This window comes from Malurus melanocephalus, unplaced genomic scaffold (genome assembly GCF_030028575.1).
Source record: "Malurus melanocephalus ecotype Western Australia unplaced genomic scaffold, MMel_1.1 scaffold_276, whole genome shotgun sequence".
Lineage (NCBI taxonomy): Eukaryota > Metazoa > Chordata > Aves > Passeriformes > Maluridae > Malurus > Malurus melanocephalus.
The window spans coordinates 675735-702542 of record NW_026623508.1 but is presented as its reverse complement, the minus strand read 5'-3'; the positions used below and the strand labels follow the sequence as shown (position 1 = coordinate 702542).

The 26808-nt window shown below is 39.8% G+C and overlaps 1 protein-coding gene across 2 annotated transcripts in view; it reads left to right on the top strand.

Annotated features, from left to right (window-relative positions):
- The window catches only part of GALNT7 (polypeptide N-acetylgalactosaminyltransferase 7), a 69159-nt gene that overhangs the window by 27671 nt on the left and 14680 nt on the right, over positions 1 to 26808 (top strand). The window contains exons 2-6 of one of the 2 annotated variants that reach the window (XM_057376273.1): positions 3142 to 3596; positions 17569 to 17735; positions 23470 to 23600; positions 23825 to 23904; positions 25697 to 25879. In XM_057376273.1, coding sequence (XP_057232256.1) covers positions 3142 to 3596; positions 17569 to 17735; positions 23470 to 23600; positions 23825 to 23904; positions 25697 to 25879 — 1016 coding nt within the window. Of the gene's footprint in view, positions 1 to 3141; positions 3597 to 17568; positions 17736 to 23469; positions 23601 to 23824; positions 23905 to 25696; positions 25880 to 26033; positions 26217 to 26808 lie in introns of both variants that reach the window. The other variant, XM_057376272.1, reaches the window with a different exon arrangement.

Here is a 26808-nt window from a genome sequence, read left to right as displayed (position 1 = left end):
TTTTTTTAATGTCCATGAAATACTGAGATTAAGTTAATTTTCTTCACAGCATCACATATGATTGCTGTCTTTTAGATTTGTGTCCAGGGGTGGAGAGGCGGGAGTGAGCAGCTGTGTCGTGCTGAGCAGCTTGTAGGGGTTTACCCACAACAAATGCCTTTTATCTAATTTGTCCTCTATGTAGATATTGGAGGAATGGGGTCAATGAGTGTATCTGTGTGTTGGTGTGTAATTTCCTTTATGAAATGCTTTTCCAGGCCCACAAAATCGAATATATTTGGTATGTAGAAGGGAATACAAATAAATGCATTCTAATGCAAATTGTGCATAACAGTTATAATAAGGCTAAATGTAATATAGGATAAGTCARTGCTGCTGACAGCAGCAAAATAAACCAATTTCTTTCAGAAGTGTTGTGTTTCAGTCGAAGATGTGGCTAAGTGGAAGCTCATAACTGGTTTATAGGTAATGGAAGTAGAATGAAAGGTTATTTAATTCCACACAAACCAGTGGTATAAGRAATTCCTGTCTGATTGAGACTAATGATCCAGGGTACTGACTGAGCATGGTACTGTGTAAACCTGACTGTTTTCTGTGCTATCTTCCCTTTGCACTCTTCCAGCATCTACAGCTGTTAATTCAAATTTTCAGAAGGTTTCTCCCAGCCCCTTTACAGTCTCCCTATGGACCTGTTACCCATCACTGTAAATAGTGGGGTTCCATTGGGTTTATCCATCACTGTCATGATTTTTTAAACTTCGCTTGTATTCCCCTCAGCCATCACATCTCCAAATGGCAGAGTCTTAAAGACATATGGCTTTTCTGGTCTTTCATCTCAAGATGAAAGACCTTTTCCCTGATTCTTGTTGCCCTACTCTGTACTTTCTCTGACTCCTTTTGAGATGTGAAGACCAGAACTAAATAAATTGCTGAATACATGAATGCCTCAAAATTTTATGTAGTCAAAATTATGCCTCTTTAAGCATCCTTCCTGATGATGCTCACTGTTTTGTTGGCTTTTTTAGCTGCCTCCGCACTCGGAGCAGGAATTAGATGGAGTTGGTAAGAGCTGAGAGCTCAGCAGTGTTCTGACAGTCTAGTGGCAAAGATTTCCTTTTGATTTCTCGGGTAAGTGTGAGATGATGCTCTCTTCAGAAGTCCTCTCAGGGCTTTATTTAGATCCATGGTAGCCTTCTACTYCCTTACAAAATGTGCCTTTTCACATGCCCTTAAACTTCCCTTTTCTCACACTGACTTTTGAGTTCCTCAAAAAATGATGGTGGAAGAGCAGAATGATGTAACGCTTCTGCATGTTGTATATCCTCCCTGTTTAAACTGTAACAGAAACAGAGAACTCTCTAAGTTTCTTGCAAAAACTCTTTATTTTGAATTGGAGCCAGTCTGGCTCTTATCATTACCATGTTAACCTAGAAATGCTATATACTGGTTTTTTTCTTAATTTCTGAAGGGTTTTTTTACTTAGAGTGATGTAAGGAAAACAGCGTATTGTAGTAGGAAGTATTGTGTGGTTTAATTAAATGTGGGCATGAGTCAGCATTGTGCTCTTGTTGCATAGAGGCAGAGTGCAGATGGGTGGATGCCCTGGAAAGAGCTCAGCTCTGTGGAACACGGTGTGGTTTCTCCTCCCACACTGCCCCAGTGTAGGAGAGGTGTTAACAGAGGACCTAGCAAAGACCTGCCAGGGAGTCTAGGTTTGGCTGGAGAAAAGTCTGATGGGGATGTAATTGCACCTTTTCACCCTAAAAAGTGTAAGTTGCAGAGAAAATGGAAATAAAATCTTCTGAGGGGTGCAGAGTGAAAGGACAAAGTGCAACATTAGAAACTTCTACTGAGGTATGAGGACCCACTGTTAGATGGGTCAGGCAACTAAAATAGGTTGTCCTGAGAAACTGGACAAAAGGGTGTGACTGGACAAGCCCATGAGAACCCCCAWGTCCCTGTGAACCTGCCTTCAGCAGGTTTCAATAGGTGACATCCTTCTGATGTCAAATGTTTGATTCCGAGACATTGCTAAAATGTATGTGRTGTCTCTTGCAGATTTCTGAATGATCTAACATTTGTCCTGCTTACAAATAAACAATTTTAGCAGGAAATCTTAACCTTCAGCAATGTTTGCCTGTCATAGTCTTGGACAGCAGTAGTGGAAAAAGCWGTGACTGTTTTGGAGTGCTTTCGTGGGTGGTGCTGTTGTGTTCTGTAGGCTTCATAGTCAATCACTTCAAAGCCTTTTTGTCTAGTTTCTTCCAAAATCCCACCCTGGTTCTAACCCCACCAGCCTCGCTGGTCTCTGAAAATGCTGATCAGTTTTGAAAATGCCAGCCTTTCTTCTCTGTGAGAGCTTCAAATCTCTTGGTGGGGAGAGAGGGAGGAGTGCGGTAAGATTGTTTTAAACAAGGATGCAGGAGATGCCAGTGGCCATGGCTGATCTCCTCAGCAGGGTCCACTTGTGAGCCTGCAGCTGTCATTTGTGCCTGCTGTCCCCAGTGCCATCAGCATCACCTCCCAGCTGGAAATGCACTGTTGCACAGAGGGAGGAATACTTGGTGGCAGCGAGCTGGGGCGCAGGGCTGTGTGTGGAGGGCAGGGATTTTATGTGGCTCGTGGCTGCCACAGCTGTGTGCACCACACCACGCTTGGCCACAGCACTCTGCCCCAGCTGAGGCTGTATTTAGTAGCCCTGCAGGACTCTGAGCCACCAGTGTGCGTGGAAACCTCAGAAACACTCCCTGTCAGAGTGGGACCAAGGATACCGTACTCTAGGCTGTGGCACTGTTTGCCTCCATGTCACCTTCTCCTTCATAAAACACTCTGTCGGTGCCCCCTGCACATCAGTTTGAACTACAGCTTGAACTCCATTCAAATTAACATTAACCCACCACCCTGCATGGGTATTTGGTCATTTCCAGGGCCAACTCACCGAGGTAAGTGTGGACAAAGGCTGGTGATGTTCTCCAGCAGTCAGTAGCTTTAGTAAAAAGTGTCCATTGAGCCCCTCAACAAAGATTTCTCCCTCCTTGCTCAACATATATCTATACCAACTCTTAGTGCATTGAGCTACTGGATGTAAATAATACAGGATCATCAATTGATATGGTCTGCTGTCTCTCTGTGTGTATATAGGATGACAAAGAAGCCAACAGAGCCCTGCCAAACAAAGGAGACCATGGACTAGGAAATGAGAAGTTCAAACCTGTGGTACCCTGGCCTCATGTTGAAGGTGTGGAAGTGGACTTGGAATCCATTCGAAGGAAAAATAAGGCCAAAAATGAACTCAATCATCATGGTGTTGATAACAAGCAGCAAAACATCATTCAGAGGCAGTATCTCACATTTAAACCTCAGACATTTGTGTACCCAGATCCTGTCTTACGACCTGGAGTCCTTGGTAATTTTGAACCCAAAGAGCCTGAGCCTCATGGAGTTGTTGGTGGCCCTGGAGAGGAAGCGAAGCCATATGTTTTAGGACCAGATTACAAAGAATCCGTTCAAGCCAGCATTAAAGAGTTTGGGTTTAATATGGTGGCGAGTGACATGATCTCACTGGATCGGAGCGTTAATGACTTGCGCCAAGAAGAGTAAGCAAACCTTTTGTTTTCTTTTAGTTCTGTTTTCACCGGATTCAGTTTTCTTTCCAGATATCTGAACTGATGCTTAAAATATTATTTATTAGGCCACGTAAGGTTTCTTGTACTGAGGGCATGAGTGCTGCACTATACCACATTTCCATATATTCCTCTTAAAGCTATTGCAATGATTTTTTCCATGAATACTTAATCTATAGTGATTTATCTCTGAAATAAGCTGTTTTGGTGTCTAATTGTATGTATTTGGATGTTCCAAGTCTAGCCATAGTCTTCATTGTTATACCTTTTCTTAATCTATAACTTCTTAAGATTTCTCTTCAAGAAGGAATGATTATCTTTATTAAACATCCCTATGGWAGTTAGTTTATTCAGTTTTGAATTACTCTGATGCTTTTAAAGTGGTGCATAAATAAAGAGAGAACACAAACAAAGAAATACTGTCCTCTTTAAATAACACTGCCTAATTACCTGCCATAACAGAAATATAGATCTTCCATAGTAATGGTTCCATAGTATTCCAGCAGTTTCTCCTCACATTTTCCTTGAAGAGGGAAACAGTCTTGGAAAAAACATTTATTTACTTGCTGAAGGGGTGTCTACTTTGTTGTGGGAAAATTCTGGAAAGTTATTAACACTTGTTCAATGATTACCAACAGGCTTATGCAGTCTATTCTGGCTTCTGATACATGTTGGAGCCAATTTTGCTCTCATGGTAATCTGCCCTTGATATGATTTTCCTTGTTAAATATCAGCTAGGGACAGGTTTCTGAGCAAACTGATTTAATGCTAGGGTATTTTTTAGTCTGGTTTTTGGTTTTGTGGGCAGTATAACGATTTAGATATGATGTGAAGTTCTTTGCAATTTTCACTTTCCCCTCATCCCCAGCAATGGAGCTGTGCTGATCCCTGGACTGGTGCCAATCTCTGGGCTGGATGTATCCATCTGTGGCAGCTAATCCGTTTGGTTGGTCACTGCCGGGTTACTGGGGTTCTGCTCTGGGCTTTTAGAGTGGGCTTTTTTTCATTTTGCAGCTGTGGGTCTGACTCATAGCCATGCATGTACAGCTGCTTGAATTTACTACATAGTATGTACTCACTGAAAGCAAATGAAGCACACAGAGTGCGGCATTTCACTTCCTTCATGCTGTGTTCCTCAGGTGACTTACTAAAGGTTTCCACTTGACAGTCAGAGGAGAGGACTGTGCCTGTGTGTTGCTGGTGGCAAGGAAATGCCAGCTGTCCTGAGGGTTCACCTTGTTTTCCTTTCTTGGCAGTAATCAGAAGTTGGTCCTTTGTATAAAAGCGATTTTTCTGAAAGGGAAGAAATGGTCTGGGTAACCTGTGTAGGTCAGCATTTTCTTTTTAGGAGGTTTTTCCTAGACACTGCTGCTTCTGCTGAGGCATTTTGCAGCCACTGGGATCCCTTTTGTAGGAGGCAGCGGGACTGAGGCAGCTTGGAGGAAAATAATTTTCCTGTCAGGTGTTACGATTAACTGAGCAGGGGGAGCTGCTTGTTGCCCGCYGTTGCCAGGAGTTCATGTTGGCACAACAGGGCTTTGGCCCTGCCTTCCCTAGAGAGAGAAGGGGAAAGAGATGGAACCAACTCCTTCCTTGCCCTTCTCTCTGTAAGGACAGCAAAGCAAAGGTGGCAGCGTGTCATATGCAGGTGGGGCTGGGCTGCCTCTGCCCAGGTGAGCTGCCATGTCTTTGGCAGCAGAACTCCAGTACTCCCTCCCCTTCATTGTTACTCAGGGCGAAGGGCATCAGAGAGCATACCTATCTGCCAAATAGTTCCACACCTGCAGCTTCCTGAAGTATTTTTGGCATGATCTCAGAATTTGTCTTCTGTTCTGAGAGACATTAATAAAGAGAAATTCCCAGAAATTATTAAATACTTTTTAAGGAAGAGGAGGGGCAGCCATGAAAAGATGAATTTTCAAAACTGTTTCATTCAAGCACAGCTACAGAGGAGACTTTGTGGAGGTCAAAGCCAGCAGCTAAAATCAAAGTTAGGTATTTAATATTCTAAGTAAGCAAACAGAACAGCATGAAAAAACAATATGAACAAAAGGTATCTTTCAGATATATTCAGATACATTATATCACTTATTTTATGTTTGGAATACTTGGGATGCTTGCAATTGCCTTGATGGTTAAAGGTTTGTGGCTTCTGTGTGTCTCCTGGGAGCAGCAGAAGAGAGGGGAAGCAATGTGGGATTGCTGGTATTGCTGTATGCTTTCAGGCTTCCACATGCTTCCTTTCCTGCTCATCCCCCAACCAGCAGCAAAGGCAGCAAAAGGTAGCAGATTACCTGTTGGAGGCACCGTTTATTTTCCTCCCACCAATCTGTTTAAAAAGAGCAGAAGCCTTTGTGGATGAAAAGGCTGGTCAGCATTCGCTTTAACCCTACCAAAGAGCAATGCAGTAATATTTTTTTTTTTTGTTAATAGTGTCTTGTCATTGCTGATTGAGGAAAATCTTCCTGGTAAAGTCTGGGTTCATGGATAGGTAGACCTCCCTTCAGCCCTCTTTTTCTTCAAGCATCAGATTTTTTAAGCGTTGCCCTGTGCAGCCAGGTTTGTTCAATGACATATGCCAAATGCTTTCCTGGGCTGTGCTAGCAAGAGTGAAAGAGTGCTGCAAGAACTGTCTCTCTCAGCTTAAAAGCCGTGTAGCCTTAGGGCTTGTCCCTGCTGGAGGGAGAAGAGGAAAGAAATGCCAATAAAGGGAGATTCAATTCTGCTACATTTGGATTTGACTTTGTAGCCTGACATGTTGCCAAGATGATTTGCCAGCTGCCTTTATTGRTTCAGTAGGAACTTTGCTGGTGATTCTGGGCAGCCTCAGCTGCTGCAAAAAGCCTTAACTCTTGCTGTGTCCTGTAGAAAGAATGACACTGGATGGTGTGTTGATGCTTTTTGTCAGGTACATCAGAACATTTCCCTTTTTGCTTACAGATTTTAACCAGTGTATTTCAGTGTTGATGCCCAGCACTTCTGTTGACATGAAAAAAAGTCGTAAGTTTGATTAAAAAAATTAAGAAGGTATAGGAATATGTAAAAGTCAATGTACAAAATTTAAAAGATGGTTCATCTCACTGCAGGGGGAACGTAAACTGGGCTGGGATAGAGAAATACATGTTTTCCACCTTATTTCTAGCATCGAAGGAGTAGAGCAGGCTTAGCAGATGCTCTGTACTGTAGCTGGAAGAAAACTTTTGCTTTTAACTTGGTGATTTTTACATTTTTTTATCTRTTTTTATCATCCTGATGAGTGGCAGCCCTTTAAGAGCAGTCATTTATATTGGATTTTACATGTAATCCCTGCTTCCTCGTAGACCTGCAATAAAATTAATGTTAGCTTTTTGGGAAGAAGGATACTAATTTGATTGCTCCCTGAATTCTATTTTTTTTTGTAATCAGTAGTCTGCACAGGGATATAGCTGAAGTAAAAATAGAATGATACATTTTCTGGGTTATTTTGGATCCAAGATAAATACACTTTGCTAAGGAAATAAAAAAGGGACCTCTGCTTGAGGATGAACATGGTAGGGTAACAAGGTGTGTTCATTAAAAAAAAAAAAAAAAAAAAAAAGGAGATAACTGCGGAGAATCACTGCTAGGAAAAACACAAATTGAGTTGTTTAACCAGTATTATGATCCACTTGCCCAGAGTATTTAAAAATAAAATTTAATTTAAAAAATGCATCTATAGTCTGTCTGACCAGTGATTGCTTTTCTTGACAACTTTAGCTCTGGCCAAAAACATGTGCTAGAGAAAACATACAAGAATGGATAATGAATAAGCTTCATTCCTGGCAACCAGTGCACTGAGACACTTGAGCCAAACAGGGTTGTCATGCTTCATAGACCTCTTTCTGTGCACAGACTTGTCTTTTAAATGCATCTATAGTCTTGAAATTAATGACACCCTGAGTCAGTGACTGCAGAATGTGGTGCTTATTTTAATCTCTCCTCCCAGACACAGATACTCTTATGCATCTCTGTGACTCTGCTGCCCTGTGATATGGGAATATCAGAGATACCTCCATGAAGTTCCTATATAAATACTGCATTTTTCATGCTTATTATTCCTGCTATTTTATTTCCTTTTTCATGGTCTTTGAGCTAAAATTCTGAAAAATCTATCTGCATTTGACTCCCAGATTTTTTTTTTCTCCCAGTGGTAAGACAGAGTTTAGAGTCTGTCACTGAGTACATGCACTGATTGGTCTAACACCCCATATACTATCATCTGCACTTACAGTGACCTCTGCTGCCTGCTCATTTCCTTGATTGCATTCTTGAATTATTCTGTTTGTAGTGATTTTTATCACAACTACCAAGAGCTTTCTTATTGTTCAGGAATGACCTGGAAGARGAGGTAGATGGCTTGGCTCCCAGCACAGACATTTATGCTGCTTGCTACAGTCACAAACTCACTTAAAAGTTGGAATTAATGGATTTTAACTATTATTAGCCTAAGAGATCTGCCATACTTTGATGAAGAACTGTGCCTGTAAAGAAAGCAAAGAACCTCATCAAATGCTTTGGAAATTCAGTTACTGTATTAATAGCCTCACTCATGTCCACACAATTTCTGATTTCTTCAAAAGATGACAATATTTTTCTGTGACATGGCTTTTTTTTCCCACAAAAGGGGAAAATTTACTAATTTTGTTATTTATTGCCAGCTTCTATTCAACACAGAAGTCAGACTTAGTGGTCTGCAATTCTTTAACTCCCCAGGGTCCTTTGATAAAAATTGGTGTTGTGTGTTTCTCTGTTGGTTTGATAACAAGGCTGGAGTCAGCAGTAGTTATACACTGCTATGGTTTGTCAATTTATGTTATATTGTTTAGGAAATGCTGCTTTTTTTTTTTTTTTTAAAGCAATTAGGCTATTCATGGCAGAAAATTCTGGTAGAAGTTATCATGCAGATTAGCTGAAGATAGGAGAATATAGTAGGAAGTATCACTGTGTACTTGTCCTTTTTTTATTCTCTTTTTTGGGTATCTGGCATTGGGCACTTTTAAGAGTTCAATGRAAATACTTAATTTAGCTTTCTTGCTTCTGAAGTAGTTTCTTTTCATTTCTACCATGTATCAGCCCAACAGACTTTCTGGCAGGCATCCTAATTCTGGTGTTTGAAAAAAAAATATTTCAATAGCAGCTTACATACTTCAGTAAGTTATTTCTCAAAGTTGGGTTTGGGGGTTTTGGGTTGGATTTTTTTTTCTCTATCTTACAATTTACATGCACTTAGCTTGAATTAATKCTCATTTCTGTTTCCACTGTTTGGACAACACCCTGTGTATTTCAAGAATGTATGTCTTACTGCTAGCAGCTTATRATTTTTAATCCTGCTGTCTTTGCCATCTTCACAGTTCTCCTTTTCAAAATGAGGTGTCTCCAACCTCTGTCTTCTGTCCTGTCATGTGCTCTGATTCTTCCAGACATATCACAGGTGCTGTCTGAGTCTTTCTTGGACATCCAGTACTTCTGTGTGGTTCTGCTGATGGCTTCCCCTTGTCCTTATGCTAGACAATCCCTGGCATATTTAAACTCTAGTAAACTGGCTCTGATTTATTCTAGCAGAAGGCAGTCTTTCATAGACTAAAGTTAATTAAAGCTAATCAGTTCCAAAAATTTCACCTGGTGCTAATGAATTCAAGGTCACAGTTTTCTGGATCCTGCTTTCTTGAAGGTGGGCAAGAATTTGTTTCAGTGAGTCCTCGGGAGCCACTATCGAGTACCAGGACCTTGTAGATATGGTAGGGCATGATCTCACAATGACATCCCAAGCTTCCTCAGGGCCCTCTGGTGCCATCCATCCAGTCCCATGGACCTGTGCTGTGTTTATCCCATTTGCTGTGGTAAGCCCTGACTCATCTCTGTTGTGGATATTCCTTCCCTTCTGCAGGCTGCCCCTAGATGCAGGGACTTGGGAGGTGTGACAGCAAACCTTGCAAATAAAGACTGAAGGAAATCAGATCCTGAGTGTCTTAGTCTTTTGTGTGTCCTTCGACACTACATTTAATCTCTTTTATCAGTAAACTCATGTTTCCTTTAGTCTTTTTTTAACCTACAAGCTCTTCTCATTGCCCTTTCCATCTTATGGATTTCAACTCCACAAAGCTGTGCCTTCAATTCTCTCTTCACAGGCTCAGGCAGTACTTCTGCACTCCTAGGTAGCCAGTTCATGTCTCCACCTTCCCTACTCTACCTCCTGGAGTTCTTGGTGCAGCCAGGTGGGTTTTCTGCCATGCTTCTGACCTACTGCATGTGGGAATGGGTGGCTCCTGTGTTCTGGGAAGGTTGTCCTCAAAGATGCCATTCCTGGGCCCTTTTTGACAAAGCTGTAGCAGCCAAAGTCAGGTTTTAGTCTTATGACTTTATTTAAACTAGGTGTTTTTTTGACAGCTTCTTTTGACAAGTGTTGAAGGAATTTTATCTGGAATAGTTTGATTGGGAGAGGAAACATTATTAATGTTTATGGCATGAGACAAATTAATCAGTTGCTGGATTTCTTTTTTCAAATGACAATAAATAACTGCTGTCTACTCATCAGAGAGTGACAGAATTTCAGCTGCATCGCCCACACACATCTGTCAGTATGATAATGGCAGAATAAATATTTTTAAGTGTTTTTTTCCTTCTGTGGATTATCCAGTTTGAGTTTTCCTTTATAAGGACATTATTGCTGTCACAGGGCATAGCCCCTGGGCCATACAAATTTGTACTTGAATAATTGGATCTGTTGCTGCAGGTCACCTTTGACTTCAAACAGAACAACTGACAATGGGCTTTTGTTGAAAAATCTGAAAAGGGAGCTCTTCCTTGCTTGAGTGCAATGTTCTGTGCATACAGAAGTGTATTTCTAGACTATTCTAGCAGCTCATTTCATAAAACAGAAGGGAATGAGAATTGGTTTGTTTTTAAATATTGCACATGTAGCTTTGAAGGGTGTTTGTTTTATTTTTCAATTATTTTTAGTACRAAAAGAGGAGGGAATTCTTGCCAAAAATAGACTTCTAACTTTACTAAGAATACATACACGCAGAGCTGTGTGATAGTAAGGCAGAGCTGCTAGTAAATATACTTTTTCGGTTACAGTTTGATGGTGACAGCTTCAACCCTTTGTCCAGTCCAAATGCTATTAAAAATATTGAATAAGATAGAAAATTGTTGGTGCTGGACTTGAGTAAAAAAATACCAAAATCTTCACTTGTAACTAATAACTTAGCATATGAAATAAAGCAGATGAGTCTTGGCTCCTCATTAAAAATGGACAGTCTTATTACTCTGGGCTAATAGCATGAATTTAATATGTTCTCTTACAGTAAATAGTTACTTTTCTAGTCAATCTTGTTGTAGCTAAGAAGATTGAATAGAAAAGCTCTGGAGCGGAGCCTGCTTTCTTCAGGAATGTGATTAGTTCCTTAATTATAGCACTTTACAAATGACAGTTTTGATACTGTTACAAGAAAAAGGATTTCAGTAATTACGTTTGGTATCTGTATCATTGGAAACGAAACTTTAGGGATTTGGTTTCATTTCATGTGCTACCTTGGGAAAATCTTTTATTCCAATGCCACATAATACACTGGAACTGTTCTGTAACAAAGAAAACTAATTTGATAGTGTGCACATAAATTTTTGTGCACCTCAGTGAGAGCTGGGGTTGAGAATCAAGAAAATTATGGTGGTCACACTAAATCAGGAAGGCTTGCTTTCCACTGCAGATTATCAGCTGCCTTACTGCTGGAAAGACTCCTGGAGAGAAAAAAAATGGTTTTTGTTATTAGGCATGTGTTTGTGAGAGCATCTCATGTGGTCAGGAAAGACTTGAATGCCAGGCATCGGCCTTAAAGCAAAACCCAGCATTTTCTGTTAACATTTCAGGCCCAGTAGTGAAAGCTACAGAGAAATTGCATCCTTCTTCTCTTTAGTGAAGAAACGTTTCAAATGTTAAATTTTGAGGGAGAAATAATTCACCCAAAGAGTACAGAGAAATTGGCAGAGGCATAAGGGGTGCTCTCTGTAGTCAGATTTACTTATCTCTCATCTGAAATGAGATGACCAAGCTCTGAACATGACCTCTTACTCAACAAAAACATATATATAGCACAGCACCTGGAGTATATTTAAATTGTCTTAAACCTTGGCTTCAGTGGAGGGGCAGGGAAGAGTGTGAGCGATTTCCTGCAGCTGTTTGTGTAGCCCTCCAGGTGCTGACTTGTGGCACAGAGATTCTGGGGCAGATAGAGGAATAGTTCTGTCAAATGAGTTGTAATCTGAATGTGAACTAAAAAATGGAATGCACTTCTTACTCTCTGTCTTGTTCCTGTTAACCAGATTGTACTGTGCTAGAGCATTCAAATAGATGTGCATGAGACAAGTTATGATGCAGTCCAAATAAGCACGGGTAGGAACTTCAAAGTTCAGTATCTGGTGAGCAGTCATGGTGAAAATACAGCATTCTGTGGGACTGAGCTCACTGCCTCAAGCTTCTTTCTAGTTATTACATTAGGTAGAGCCTGTAAATGTTTGATAAATCCAAAGTTAGGCACAACCTGAACTCTTCATAATAAGCAAATAATAAGAAAATAACTCTTCTTAATAAGCAACTCTTCTTGTTGATAAGCAAACATATGAAGCCATAACTTCCTAAACTAGTGCCCACTCACACAAACTGCTCTGTGCTGCACACCCAGCAGTGCCCTGCCTTGGTGTCCCATCTCCTCCCTGCAGTACCCACACTGTGTCACCAGACTGCAGAAGTCCTCAAGAACTCTGAGGTCTTCATCCCTTTAAACCAAAACAGGAAAGCAGAGGGCCTTCTCTCTGTCTCCTTGTAGGGGAGTTTCCCTTTCCCTGAGGAAGGGAATGTATTTTCCACCTAGCCAGCCACCTAGCTGCCTCTGCTTTCCTTCCCTGTGGTGTTTATTGTTTCCGTTTTTTCAGTGTTGGATAAGTGATAGTATGGGCAAGAATCTTGTGATTAGAAAAATTACGAAGGTTATTCCTTTAATTCGCCTCTTATCCCTGGTGCTGGGTTTCTGTGCCAATCCATCCTTGCCCTGGATTTGGATCATGGTGCTTTCAGAGATGTAGATGTAGCTTTTGCTTCCCAGGGCTCTGATAGTAAAATGTAGTCACGTAGCCTTGCAAGTTACTTCAGGAATGGAAATGGGCAAAGCTTGTAGCTATTGTAAAAATAGCAAACGCTGCTTCAGCATAGGTTTAAGCTGTTTGGTAGTGTGTAATAGAGGTTTTGCTGCTGTCTGCTGAAGAGGAAAAAAATTATTCAGCTGATCACGTCCTTCTTGGATTGTCTGTTTACTTCTCTTCCAGTACCCCTGTTTTATAAATTGACTACTATAATACTGTATTGGTGTTGCTGTTGCATAAAAATACCCCACAAGGCTTCATAGGTAACAAATCCAGTATAGGATTAGATTTACTTAGTTGTATCCTAACAAAGGAATGCCCAGTTCTGTGATCTGTTTCTGTCTATTCAGTCTTCTGACTTAGGCAATGATCCCTCTGACTTGCAGGTGTCATGCAGCCAGTCTCAGCTATGACCTTGGTGATGTCAGCCATACGGATGAGCAAACTGTTAGATATCTGTTTTATGAAAAGAAAATGCCATCCATTTTCCTAGGGGTTAGATTCAGTTTACTGGAGTAGTCATAATAAATTGGTGATTTAAAATAACAAGAAGCCCTGAATTCAGTATTTAAAGCGTGTAAATAGCATGCTCAGATGAATGACTGTCTCCTTGTCAGATAAGAACAGTGCTTACTAGTAAGGGAAACTGAAAACGAAAACAGATCTCCTAACTTATTTTTGGGATCTGCTGGTGCTGGGCCCTTTCAAAGAGTTGTGAAAAATGCGTGCACTATAAAGTAATTAAATTAGGTGATAGTATAACTATGAATCTCATACCACTTTAAACGAATAGAAATTTAAACAGAATTTAAATAGAATTTAAAATAAAATTTTCAATTGTAAACAGTTCTATATTAATAGKAGAGGAGAGAGGCGAGGCAAGGCGAGGCGAGGCGGGAGAGGAGTGATTCAATTTTTTAATGTTGGTTACAATTTCAGGATAAGTTCTAATGAAACGTTCAGCTTTGTACTGATTCAGGGCCCTCACCTTGCAATAGGTGATTAACTTCTCAGGAGCTTCTTTGGCTGCTGGAGTGTTACAGGAATATGATGGCAGCTGTCTGCCCTTTTGGAGAAATCTGGCCTGGTACATTTTAGTCTGTGTCCTTGGTACATGCAGGTGCAAGTTAGAGAGCTGACGCAGGGAAAACAGGATGAGGACAGAGAACCATGATATGGAGCTGTGATACCTCTTACTTTTTCTGGAGCTTAGGTGCTGATATGCTGGCAAAGTTAGGGATTCAGCATGACAGGAGAAGCATTTCTGTTGGCTCAAGATCTTAATTTGCCCTCTACCTATCCATCTAATGGGGTACACCCTTAAGTTCCTCTCCTTTTYCAGCTCTTGAATTTTTGCTTGAGGTTGGATTACTCTTCCAGGAGAAGCAGACTCCACTTCTGGCTCCTTCTAGCCTGAGGAAATTTGAGTCCCTATCTGCATCTTCAGTGGCAGCTATCAGGGTGTCTGTGGTGACCCCAGCCTTGGACCATGTACCCACAATCACAACTGTGGGGCCCCAGGACATCCTAAGAACAAGCCACTGAGCAGAGTACGAAGCTGTAAGAGCAGAAGTTTCCCCCAGCCAAGGAGCAGTGCAGGTGTTCAGCTTCTTGTGCAGAAGGTCTCTTGTAAAAGGGCTCCTCTCTGCTGTGGCTTTGTGATTGAGGGATAAGGGACTTTGATGTGGCACAGGCTCCAGCAGTGCTGTTTTCTCCAGGAGTGGAGAGGGGGTAGAACTAATTCACATCCAAAGTATGCAGGCTAATAGACAGAAAAAACATTACTCATCCTGTTTCTCAATTAGATCACTCCTGCACCTTCTGAACGGTTTCATCTTGCTTTGGTGATGAGTCAGTGCTGTTTTTCCTCAGCTGATTTGGGAATGGAAAGTACTGGTGCTGATTTGGGAATGGAAAGTTTTTATTCATGGACTGATCTGAAGGTGTTGTTTCCTTGAATTCCCGTGAGTTCCCCAAGGAAAGGGTGCACAAACAGAGTGGCTCTTCCCTGCAGCACTGCCCAGGGAAGGTATTGCCAGCCCTGCACAGATCTGTGTGTGCCTGCTCCTCTTTCCTCATATAATAACTCTTTACAGGGCTCAGGAAAAGTGAAGTGTCTAGAGCCACTAGACTGGTTTCAGGATTCTCCCTTGCCATTTCTGCCTATTTGCTGCAATGTGCCATCCCCTCAGCTATATCAGTAAGAATTCAAAATATCTTTTTCAAGTGAATTTGTTTACCAATTCGGTGCATAGTGTATTGCCCCAGCTGGCCTGCAGGCTACACCTGAAAGGGCCCTGTGCTTGTATGAGGGCAGGACTGTACCCAGGGGTTGAAGCTTAAAGCTAGAGTTTAAAACATATTTGAATCCTCTTTGTCACAGACCCTCTGTACTTTGAATCTGCTTGTGCCAGTTTTCAATAGCTTGCAGCTTTTGCTGAAACATTAATGTCTTCTCTACCCTCTTTTTTTTTTTTTTTTTTTTTTTTTTTAATGAATAAAGTTCCTTTTAATTTTTGCATATTTTTTTCTTTTTTTGGTGCGTGAAATCTACAGGAAAACCAGTACTCCGAAATTCAGCTTCAAACATAAGGAAAATGCATTCATCCTTCCTTGGTATGTGGTTTGCTAGCCACTGGATGTCAGTGCTGCTCCACTGAGGAAAGGCTCCACTGAGGAAAGCCTTTCCTGCTTCCTTTCCTGTAGGTGTGAAGGAAAGGAGAGCTGAGGCTCCTGGCTTTTGTCGCTCAAATATCTGAGCARCATTCACATTAATGGAAAAAAGAAACTGCCACCGAGATTAAAGTATTTATTAATTGCACATATCTAAAACAACTACTGTATTTCAAACCTCTAATTCTCGGTTCAAGATGAGAAAGAAGACTGTGCAAAGGAGTTACTGCATTCGGTCAGAGTTTTTGGGCTTAATGAGTCAGTCTGTGGATTGTCTAATAAGTGAAATAAAGCCTTTGGAAAAATCTAGAAGCATGATCTTTCTAGTGATATGAATGTAGTGCTTCACTGCTTGCAAATGGCACATTTAGCAATGCCCAATTTGAGGAGATTTCAGTTGGCTGTGTAGGAAAAAGTCCAGACCACTTCTTTTTTGTTTTAAAAATGTATTAAATACAGATTAAAAAATCTGTGTTTAATATCTTAAATTGTTAAATTAGCATTTAACAATAAATTGTTCATAGATGTATTGTTCAGTTCAGACTTTTGTAATAGGTTCGACTTTTTTAAATTATGCTAAGTGACTAACTGTCCTTCATTGCTATGCTGTTCACCATTTTGTTCCTAGATGTGACTAACCTATTCTGCATGAAGTGGGAGAAATAAGCAACCAAAGGATTTGGATACTTTTTCAATGTTTTCTTTGGTTTTGTCCTTGAAACATTGTAGCTGCCTCGCTCCTTTATTCAGAAATAAGCGAAAAAAATTCCTAGCTAAACTGCTGCAGGTGCAGGTCAGGAGCACAATGCAAGTTGCATCAAGTATTGCCTCCTTTGAGATAAAAGGTGATGTTCTGCTGCCTTTGGAGCTCTTGAGTGCCATTCAGCTGCTGTATTGCTTTTTTTGAAAGTGTAACTCCCTGTTTTCCACCATTTTAACATAAYCATACCACCAAAATGGATACTGAGAATATATGTATGAAGCAACACAGTTCAGTTATAAATCTGTTTTTAAATGTATTAAATCTTGCTTTTACACAGCCTGCTTAAAACACCTAGGCAGGATACCTATTTTATCTCTGCAGATGGCTAAGTAAGCTGTTGACAGCTTAAATGCTTATGCTACAAATGGAAGTGCTGCAGTCTGTAATCAGCTGGAATCTTCGAGAAGGATCTGTGGAAGGAAGGCATCCATGGCCTGAACCTTTCAAACTGCCAGTCTAGCACTTGTTTATTGGTAACTTGTAACTATGATTAGCTGTGGCTACTTCAGGCGTAGAAACAAGAGAGCTGAGGGATTTTAGTCAGTAAATTGTACTTTTAGAGTTTGTGCTGTGTCAGAGGTTGCTGATAGCACACCCAGGAGAAAAAATGCCTTATTAGATAAAATTTTATTATAGTCTGATTTGATTCTGTAATTTTCCCACAGGAACAAAATTAATAGTATGTTTCTAGCAATGTCTTTTCTGTGAGGTGAGAAAAACATATTGATACTGCTCCTTGACAGTAAGTGAAATGCATCCTTCACTAGAGAAACTCTTTAAATACCTATGGATCTGTTATGGAGTTCTTCACATGTTTAACTGAATGTAGTTTCAGAAATTTGGTGATCTCTGATGATTAAGGTAATTCTTTTCAATAGCAGCAATGTTTCTGTGCAGTTTAGCTTTTTATTGTATATGGAGAACTATAACTATGAAGTTATGTGTCTGTAAGTTTAAAAGTTTTTATTTGTCGCTAATAATTTCTTAATACGTGATGGCTGTCTTTGAAAAGTCAGAGTTTCTCTAGTAGAGACTTTATTTGCTGAAGGGTGAAAAAAAGGCAAGATCTTTCCCACTGAAATCAAAATGCTATGTCTCTGTGTTCTATGACAATATTTGTATTATTATAGTTGGAAAAGGGGCTAGTGATCAGGTAGGGAAACTTCCAATTAAGAAAATGCTTGGGGTGCTTGTAACTAAGGAGACTGAATAGATATATTTTATATCCTGTCTCTCGTAAATCATAGCTGTCAGTGAAGATTTCATTTGCACAAGGATGCTGTTAAGCAGTTCTGTAAGTCACAGTGTGAAGAATATATATGATAAAACTTACAAAATCCAATCTTTTTACAGGTGCAAATACTGGCATTATGACGATAACCTGCTCACCTCCAGCGTTGTCATTGTCTTCCATAATGAGGGATGGTCCACGCTCATGAGGACAGTCCACAGCGTCATTAAGAGAACACCAAGAAAATACTTGGCAGAAATTGTTCTGATTGATGATTTTAGCAACAAAGGTACATCTGGAATATTAACATACTCCTTGTAGAAAAGGAAGCTTTTTTTATTTTCCTTAAATAGTTTTCTTTTGATTTGTTATCTGCCATGGTTTGAGTTGTCGGGGAGAAAAGATTGCTTCTTCATAGTCCTTGGAGTTCTTTACTACAGATTTTGGATAGTGTGTAGAAGAAAGCTGGGATAGCTAGTATGTCTTCTATCTCTTGTGAAAGCAAGTAGTTTGAAGAGTGTCAAAGAGTCTGAGTTAAGTGTGTTAGGAGTACTTCCTTTCTTTATTGCATACAGAATTCCAGATTATCTTTTTTTTTTTAGCCATCATAGAAATATACTTAGGCTATCAAATTATTCTGATTAATTTTCAATATCTTTTTAGTTTGTAACATTCTTTTTTAATTAAATGACACATTAAGCTGGTTATTGTTTCTTATTGAGGGGGAGAAGCTTCTCTGCCTTTCTGAGTCCTACATATCAACACTAGGCCCAGAGATTTTCTTCTTTCTTTGTAATTTTGATTAAGTTCTTGGTTTATGGGCAGGATGCATGTACTTTTATGTGTGATTCTTATCAATATAAGCATACACTGTTTTTTTTTTTCCTTTCGTGGTGGTATCATTGGCATTAATGCAAAACAAGGCTGAATACAGAGAAGATCCAACAGTGGTATCCTAGAGATACAAGTTGCTTGAGACAGAGGAAATCTGATTCATTTTAAACTTTAAACAATTTCAAAATAGTGCATCAAAGCTGCATGCTCTGTAAGATTTTGTTGCAGCAACTTCATGGTTCTTGAATAGAAGTTGACAGAGAAAAGGAGTAGCATATAAATAAAAACATAATTTTGACTGTGTGGGATGACAGTCTTCTAGACGATGATGGCTTTGGGCACAGGCCACTTTGGTCAGCAGCACAGGATACCCTCATCTTTGTTTTCATAATACTGAATCATGCAGTGGCATAGAAAACAGATGACTGTTCTGAAACTCTCCTTTTTATTAAGTGATCTGGGCTTCTTCCAGTTCCAGTCTCATGGTATTTTTTTTCTATGGGTATATGCACTACAATTTTTAAAAATTAATTCATCACAGAGTTGAGGTTACCTTTTTTGAGTATAGGTCACTCTTAAAAATAGTTATTGCATGTTAATTTTTGCATCATTCCTGTAGATATGTAGGTATCATTTTCTGCTTAACAGGAGAGTAAAAGTTACCTATATTATAAACTTGGCTACATTTGGCTTAGTCCAATAAAGATACTGATTGCTAAATTACAGTCTTCTGTATCCTTTAACAGCTGTTGAGAATTTGGCTTCGACATACACACGTGCTATAAACCAAAAATGTCTTCTCTCCTAAGGGATGTAATTTTAATAATTCAGTCAGCAGAYGTATTCTGTGTTTTTGCTTTTAAGCTAGGATCACAGCCTTCCTTCAGAGCTGTTCAAGGACTGGCTTAGTTGTATAAAGTAACTGTGACACTGATTGTGTCTAGAATACTTACCAGATTTTTTACTATTGATCGGTCTCAATACTTGGGTTTCACATGACTTACAGCTGACTCCATGTAGTTCGTGGAAAGAGTTTGTCTGGCATAACAACTTGTACTAGTTTTCCAATATATGACGTTTGTTAAACAAAAGCAGTATTTTACAGTAATTTTTTTTTAAGTACAGAAGTTTTTTTTTTACTTTCTGCTCATAAATGGATGATTAGCAGACACAGGAAGCCTGGACCTAAGATCCAGCAGACCCTTGCCTCTATATTTCTCACACTTCAGTTTCCCAGATAACGTTCTTAAATCAGAAAATTCAATAAAGAAAGCTCAAGGTGCGGTTTTCTCAGGTGTGAGTGACTGGTAAGACAAGCATGGACTGGAATTACTCTAAACACTTTACTGCAATTGCATTAGTTCCCTATTATAAATCTTCAAACTGCTCTAGGCTATTATTTGGTAAATATAATTAACTTAATTTTGATAATTCAGATTATGTTCTAGATGAAAAATGGCCAAGAGAGCACAACCTTGCTCTACTTCCTTCTCCCCAGCAAGAAGGATAAACTAGTATGGGCTACAAAGTGTGACAAGCTGCCAGAAGAGTTCTCCAGTTGTTAGGAGAGCTGCAAAATACAAACACTTAACCACAGCAGAGCTGCTGGTAACTTTTTGCTTTTTCAGCCAGAWAAAAAGTCGTGCTGGCAGCACAGACACAGGATTTTCTTTTCCCCACCTATTTTCAGGCTGCCTTTCTACCCAGCAAAGACTACCTTGCTGCTCTTGGAGCCAGTGTGAGTGACACACATGCAGCACTGGGTAGATGTCTGCTCACTCTCAGTGTGACTCTTCTTATTTCTTAGCTGCCACCTTTTCRAGGGGTATGAAATTAAAATGGAGCACAGCAGTTGCAAACACTTCTAGAGGGTGGCTCCTAAAAAACCCTGCCTGTCCTTCCTTGTGAGAAATCCTCTTTCATCAGAAGGGAGTTACAGCTGCACAGAAGCTTATATCTGTTATATCTTTCAGGGAGGAACAGTTGCAGTGCTTGGAAAATGTCCTTTTCATTATAATTCTTAGTATAAAGTCAGTTGGGAGCAGTCTTTGCTGAATGACTCTTCTTTCCTTAATCTCTCCTGCAAACTGCAGGGTTTGACTGTGGAGAGCAGTGCAGAGATATGTGCTGAATTCTACTGTGATGTTTTTTCCTTTGTCAGAGCACAGAGGGAACAGTGACAAGAAGATTGCCAGGCCAATTGAATGATTCTATCTCCATTTTCTGTGGAGACCTCTGTATTAATTCATGTTAGAGTCCAAGAAATGTTGCAGCAGTTTCTGCCACAGTGTCAATGAGGGGTTTTTTTCCCCTAGTTTTTTCTTGTGTTCTCAATAGAAGCAGTTTTTCTTCTGTGAGTGCTAGCTCTGTGAAGGAAACAGCTGTTCTGGAAGGGCAGTGAGAATTCATAAAACTGTGTTTTCTAAAGCTTCCTACAATTACACAGTTATTGAACAGTTGTGTGTATAGGTCTCCAACACTTGTTATATATTTGGGTACCAGCTTGCTTTCTTTCTGAAGCAGAGTGTACTGAGAGTTCCAGTACCTCAGCTGGAGCCACTTTTGTAGCCACCTCTAAAGGGTGGCTGTGAGGTAAATACCCATGTTCCTAGGAGCATTTAAAGTCTTTGTCTCCCTTTTGTGTTTACTTACATTTTCTTTATCATTACCTGCATTTTCAAGTGCTGCAGCATCCCGTGAGATAACGAGGGAAGGTAACAAGCATGGGCAGAGAGCAGTGTTTTTATTAAGCTGTGCAATGGTTCTTGCCATGAGGAAGCTGAAGCATTAATCAGTGATTGTGTTAAAACTGAGAGCCCCACCTTAATAGTGTTACAGTACAAGGTACTCAGAGGTAGGAGGCAGTTGCTTTAGGAAGGACTTCTGATACCATTTTTCCAGTTCTCAAACTGATATCCATGAGATGGGGGAAAAAAAGTGCTTTCCTCCTCCTCCCCCTTTGTAATCTGCAGTGCCTAAGATCCTTCGGAGAAACTGTGTTTTTGAAAGACACTGATTCATGCTTTAATCATGCACTCAGACATGAGAGAGGAACTCAAACAGGGGAAGGCCAGATTGGTGATAATAATATTTTGAAAGGTAAARTATACATTTTTTGAACAAAAAACAGATTGCTGTAAGGCTGTTGACAGATGTCATAAATACACATTCTAGATGAAAATTTAATGCTGGCCAAATAGTATTTTTAACTGGAGAAGTACCAGGATTTTATACACTACTGTCATACAGGCTTTGTAGTATGGGAAGGAGGAAAAATTCAGCTTTCCTGTGGGAAATAGCATTTGCTGCTAACCCTGGCATGGTTTCAGATAATCGACTGCAAAGTCCTGAGACTTGTAATGTAGAAAAGCTTTACACAATCTATATGACAGGTTTTTACAGCTCCCTGTGAGCCTTACATAGTTGAACATTTGATAACTAAAACATTTGCCTTCATAGGCAGGAGAGCTGGAAATAACGTCAGGTTTTAAATCTTTAAAACATTCCTGACAGTCCTTCTGTAACACATACTTGGAATTTGCACCATAAATAATGGTGTGTTATAAAGATTCTCCTAGTGCCACTTCAGTATGACCTCAAAACTTTGTTGATTTTATCCTATAAAAATTCATATCATAGCTAATATATCGTGTATTCTCTRTTTATTACATGGCATGTTCTTCTGTGCAGCATATGTGATAAAATAGATTTCTCTCTAGTATGACATTTCTATATCCTAGAAGTTTTCCTGATGCACAAGGATTTACAAAAGAAATTGTAAATGTGTGTGGGAAAGGAGAAGAGAATACATAAAACTTAGTTGAGAAAACCTTTTCTTTTATAAAGGTGGAGAGGAAGGATAATAAGAGTATCAAAAGATAGTGATTTCAAAAGATTGAGCTTTGGTAGAATTGCTGAATTTTCAATATTGGAAACTTCACTGCCAAGAAACACCATTTCCATTTCAGTTACACATTGCTTTTGTTCAAACTGTTTTTTTTATACTGCTGACAAGAATATAAAACATACTGAAACATAAATGCAGAAGTCTCCAGATTGCACCATTTTTATTCAAGTTGCAGAAAAAAAATGTTTCTGCTGAAGTAACCTGATGGCATGCTGCTGCTGAAAGGGACATCCCTTTTCTCTCACCTCTGTGTCCCCCCTCTGCTGTTAGGTCAGCACATCTATCAGCCCCTCTGAGCTGGTGCAAAACAAATCAGTGCATGGCTGCCTCAGCTCTAGATTAGGTGGCTTATTTTGGTTCCTGACTGAGAGAAATTGAAGCTGTCGGCAAATATTTTGAGCCTTTGAGTACAAAAATAGGTTTTTAACTAACACATTTAGTAGCTAAATCAGTGTAGCCTCAAACAGCAGGCAACTGATAACCAGCCTGCCTTCATGAGTTTTCTCGACGGAATCATCGGGGCAAAAATGTTAAGCAACACTAAGATCYTTTTCTCAAATTGTGTTGTTGGAGCGTGGCTTCCAGAGAAGCCTGGCAAAGACCAATGTGCAAATACAAGTCTGAAACCATTTATGCATAGCTCWTCTTGATTCTTGTGTGATTACTCATCCCTTGGGCTAAAAGTTTCTTGTCTCCTCAGTATGATGCACTTCTGGCCCACTAATTGTTCTTATTTTATTAATTTCTTTAGAAGATTATTGTAAGACCTCCACAAGAGGGAACAGATCTTACAATAATTTGGAGATCAATAATTTGGGCATGGTGAGATTCTGCCTCAGGCTTCCAGATTTAATGGACTGACAAAAAAATTTGTGAGACAGCAAGTGAGTGAAGGGAATTGTTTGAAAAGTGGTGCACGGTGATATGCATGTGACATCATCTGATGAGGAAAGGCTGTGTGCTGAAGTGTAGCAACTTCTCTGCCTGCTTGCAATACAGATGAAAACCTGAAAGCTGCTATGTGGTACGTTGAAGTGCCTGGGAGTTGTTCACACAGCTTCCTGTGGTGTGGCCAACCATTTCAGCTGCCTTTTCCTCAGATGTGCCAGACAAAAATCTGTGGTGTGAGGTCAGTGGGTTTGATCTCCTCGGTTTTAGTGTTTGTGAGTGGTTGAGTTAAATGTTCTTGTAAATGTCTGCAGATATTCTTGGGCTGTATTAAGAGTACAAAAATCTTTATTGTTAGACTTCACGAAAAATTTTTTTCTTTGCTGTCTGATAGCACACTTACAAGAGAGACTGGATGACTATATTAAGCAGTGGAATGGCCTTGTAAAGGTATTTCGAAATGAGAGGAGAGAAGGTTTAATCCAAGCTAGAAGCATTGGAGCCCAGAAGGCTAAACTTGGACAGGTAAGAGCCAGTTCACATACAAGTCTGTCTTGTTTGGGGGGGGAAAGGTTGCAATGGTTCAATAGACATGTGGAAATTATTTATACTTTTAAGAAGAAATTAATTTTACTAATTTAATATTCATTTTCTTGTTTATAGTATGACTGTATATTAATGTAAATAAGATTAATTAAATCATGATGTTGTATATAGAAATAAAAGTTACTTTTTTTTTTCTTTCAAAGGTTTTGGTTTACCTTGATGCCCATTGTGAGGTGGGAATTAATTGGTATGCGCCACTTATAGCTCCTATATCTAAGGACAGGTAATGTTCTGTTATTTCCAATGTCTGGCCTTTTAGGAAGAAAAAATCACAGTAACAATCTTCACTTTTCAAACTACAGTCAGTATGTTTTATATCTATATCAAGCTGTATCAATGTTTTCTCTGTGATGATTATATTATCTCCCAGCTTAAAWGATACATAAGGAGGAAGGAAAATAGTCAGTTTATTTTAATAGGCATAYGGAATATTTTGTTTAGTGTAGATTACATTTAAGATAACTCTTGTCCTTTACAATGATCCAAGGCACTAATATAGAAATGCCCATTCTAGCTGAAAAAGGAGCATGATTGAACAAAATAACTAAAAAAGCCATGGCTTTTGGTAGAGAAAAAGTAGCAATAAGTGTTTTGATTTAATGGGAGTTTAAAGTTCCTGTGCTCTCAAGAGTTCTATAACTTTCTCATCTTTGGCCTTGATGTATAGTCATATTTGTTTCCTCTGAAGGGCTTTGGAGCATTGTCAGTAGCAAAGCAAGGCCAGGCATAAGCCTGTCCCTGCCACAAGCCCAGACATTTGCTCTGGGAGTCTATGCTGGAAATGCCTCACTGTGAGGGCAGTCTGTGAGAGATGATGGAGGACAGAAATCCCAGGGGAGTTTATTCCTTCCAGCTGCTGAAATGCTGTTGTTGCTGTTTGCTACCACACTCTGAGCTTGTATGGTCAGTGGGTTGTGTGTTTAGGAAACCATGTGCATGTTTAAACTCTTTAATCCCATAAAATAGCTGCTTAATCCTAAAAACTATTTGTTAACCTGCTGTGCTACCAGAATTCTTTTGAAGAAATGGGGTTTGTTTGTTTTAAAGGCTGTAACTCAACTTCAAGGCTCTGTTTGGGCCAGGATACCAGAGAGAAGATGGAAATGCTTATATGCTCCCACTGAGCGTGCATTACTGTTTTACACAAGACAGGCTGGTGAGAGCAGGGAGCTTTAGAGGCTTTCCCCAGCACTGCCCACAGAGGTGAAGGCTGCAGGACGAGCAGCGATGCTGAGGCTCACAGTGCCAGCAGACAGTGCTTGGCTGCCTCCTCCAAACCCTGGTACCCAGGAGGCAGCTGGCTGCTGCTTCTGCCTCCAAGAACAGCTTGGTGTTAACATTTCTCTTCCCCCCACTTTTCTATTGCTTGGGACTTCATTTTAAAAGGTGGAAGTTCTCCTGCCTGGGTCGCTGGGAAACTTATCTGAAAAATGTAGGGAGAAAAACAAGAGAATGTTTTTTCCATGGTGAATATTTTGTGTGATAGATCACAATGAGAAGCGTATTGCAAATAAAACAGGAAGAAGTCTACTGAAGACTGCTTCGAGGGGAGCACTAGTAATGTTTTTTTATCCTTAGAAGCTGGGGTTTCTGGGCATTTAAATAGGACAGTATAATGAAAATGTGTGCTAATACTAGTAAAAGCCGAGAGTTTATCATGCTTGTTGACAGATAAGATCTGATATGAATAGAAATTACAGGAAATAATACTGTGAGAGCTCTGGCCTTCTGAGGGCTCTTCTGTTGCTTCCAGCAGCACTTTATTAGAAGACCAGTGTCAAGAAGTCCACATAAAAGAAAATGTACTGATAAACAAATTGGTACGTTAGCATCTCAGACCTAACTTTTCTGTTTTCAGAACATCTTCTAAGGAGACATTTTTAATAGTATGTTTATAAGTGACTTTTTATATGCACTGTTCTGTAAACTTAATTTATTATGTAWATTTCAGATTAGAGAGATTACTCTTCTGAAATTGTATTTTGCTCTTTCTTTCCCTTCTATAAATGTTTCAGAACTACATGTACTGTACCTCTAATAGATTACATAGATGGGAATGATTATTCCATTGAGCCACAACAAGGTGGGGATGAAGATGGTTTTGCCAGAGGGGCCTGGGACTGGAGTTTGCTATGGAAACGCATTCCGTTAAGCCACAAGGAAAAGTCCAAACGAAAACATAAAACTGAGCCTTATCGGTAAAGAGAGCTGTTTACATACTGTGAATCGTTATGAATAATTGTCTAAAACCTTTCGTTTCTCCCCCACCCCTCTCTCCCCATGAACTCTGGTCGGTGCACGTGTGCCACRCGGCTCCTTGCCCATAACCGCACCTGCCGCGCCGCCCTGCAGAACCACATGTACGGTGCCGCTTATAGATGTCATAGATGGCAACACTTTTAAGATTGTGCCGCAAGGGGGTGGTGACGAAGATGGGTTTGCTAGAGGAGCGTGGGATTGGAGTATGCTATGGAAGAGGGTTCCCTTGACCAAGAGAGAGAAGGAAAGCAGAAAGACAAAAACTGAACCGTATCGGTAATCACTAAATCACTTACCCATTTCTTTTTTTTTTCTGAAGTCAATATTGATCCACTAAAACTTGCATGTACTTCTAGCCTGAACACTTTCACATTTCTAACCACGCTAGCTGCTTTATTAGTCAGATCTGTTTGCCACAACTGACTATTTACTCAAAATATCTTTGCTACCTTGTGTTGCCTCTCCATTCCTGCTCTTGTGTGGTTAATAGGGTGTACCTTAGAATGTCTGGGTTCTGTTTGGCAAAGTAAAATATTGTATAACTTTGTTGCCAGGGAAAACTTTATTTAGCCCTGATTTTTTTTAAAGTACTGTTGGAAACAACAGTGGTTGTTTAACCATTTGATTTGAAATAATGAGCATGCTGGAAGTATTTATAATAGATGGTGATGCATAAAACCTGCAGCCTGCTGTCATGGCCTGATGCATGCATACAGCTGGAGGATTATGCATGTGTATCAAAAATATCCCTTTTGTCGTATTCCTCCCACTTGATTCACAGTGGATCACATCTGACAACTGTTTGAGAATCTTGGCTAGATATTTTCTAAGATTTTTAATATAATACACATAACTTAAAAAAAAAAAA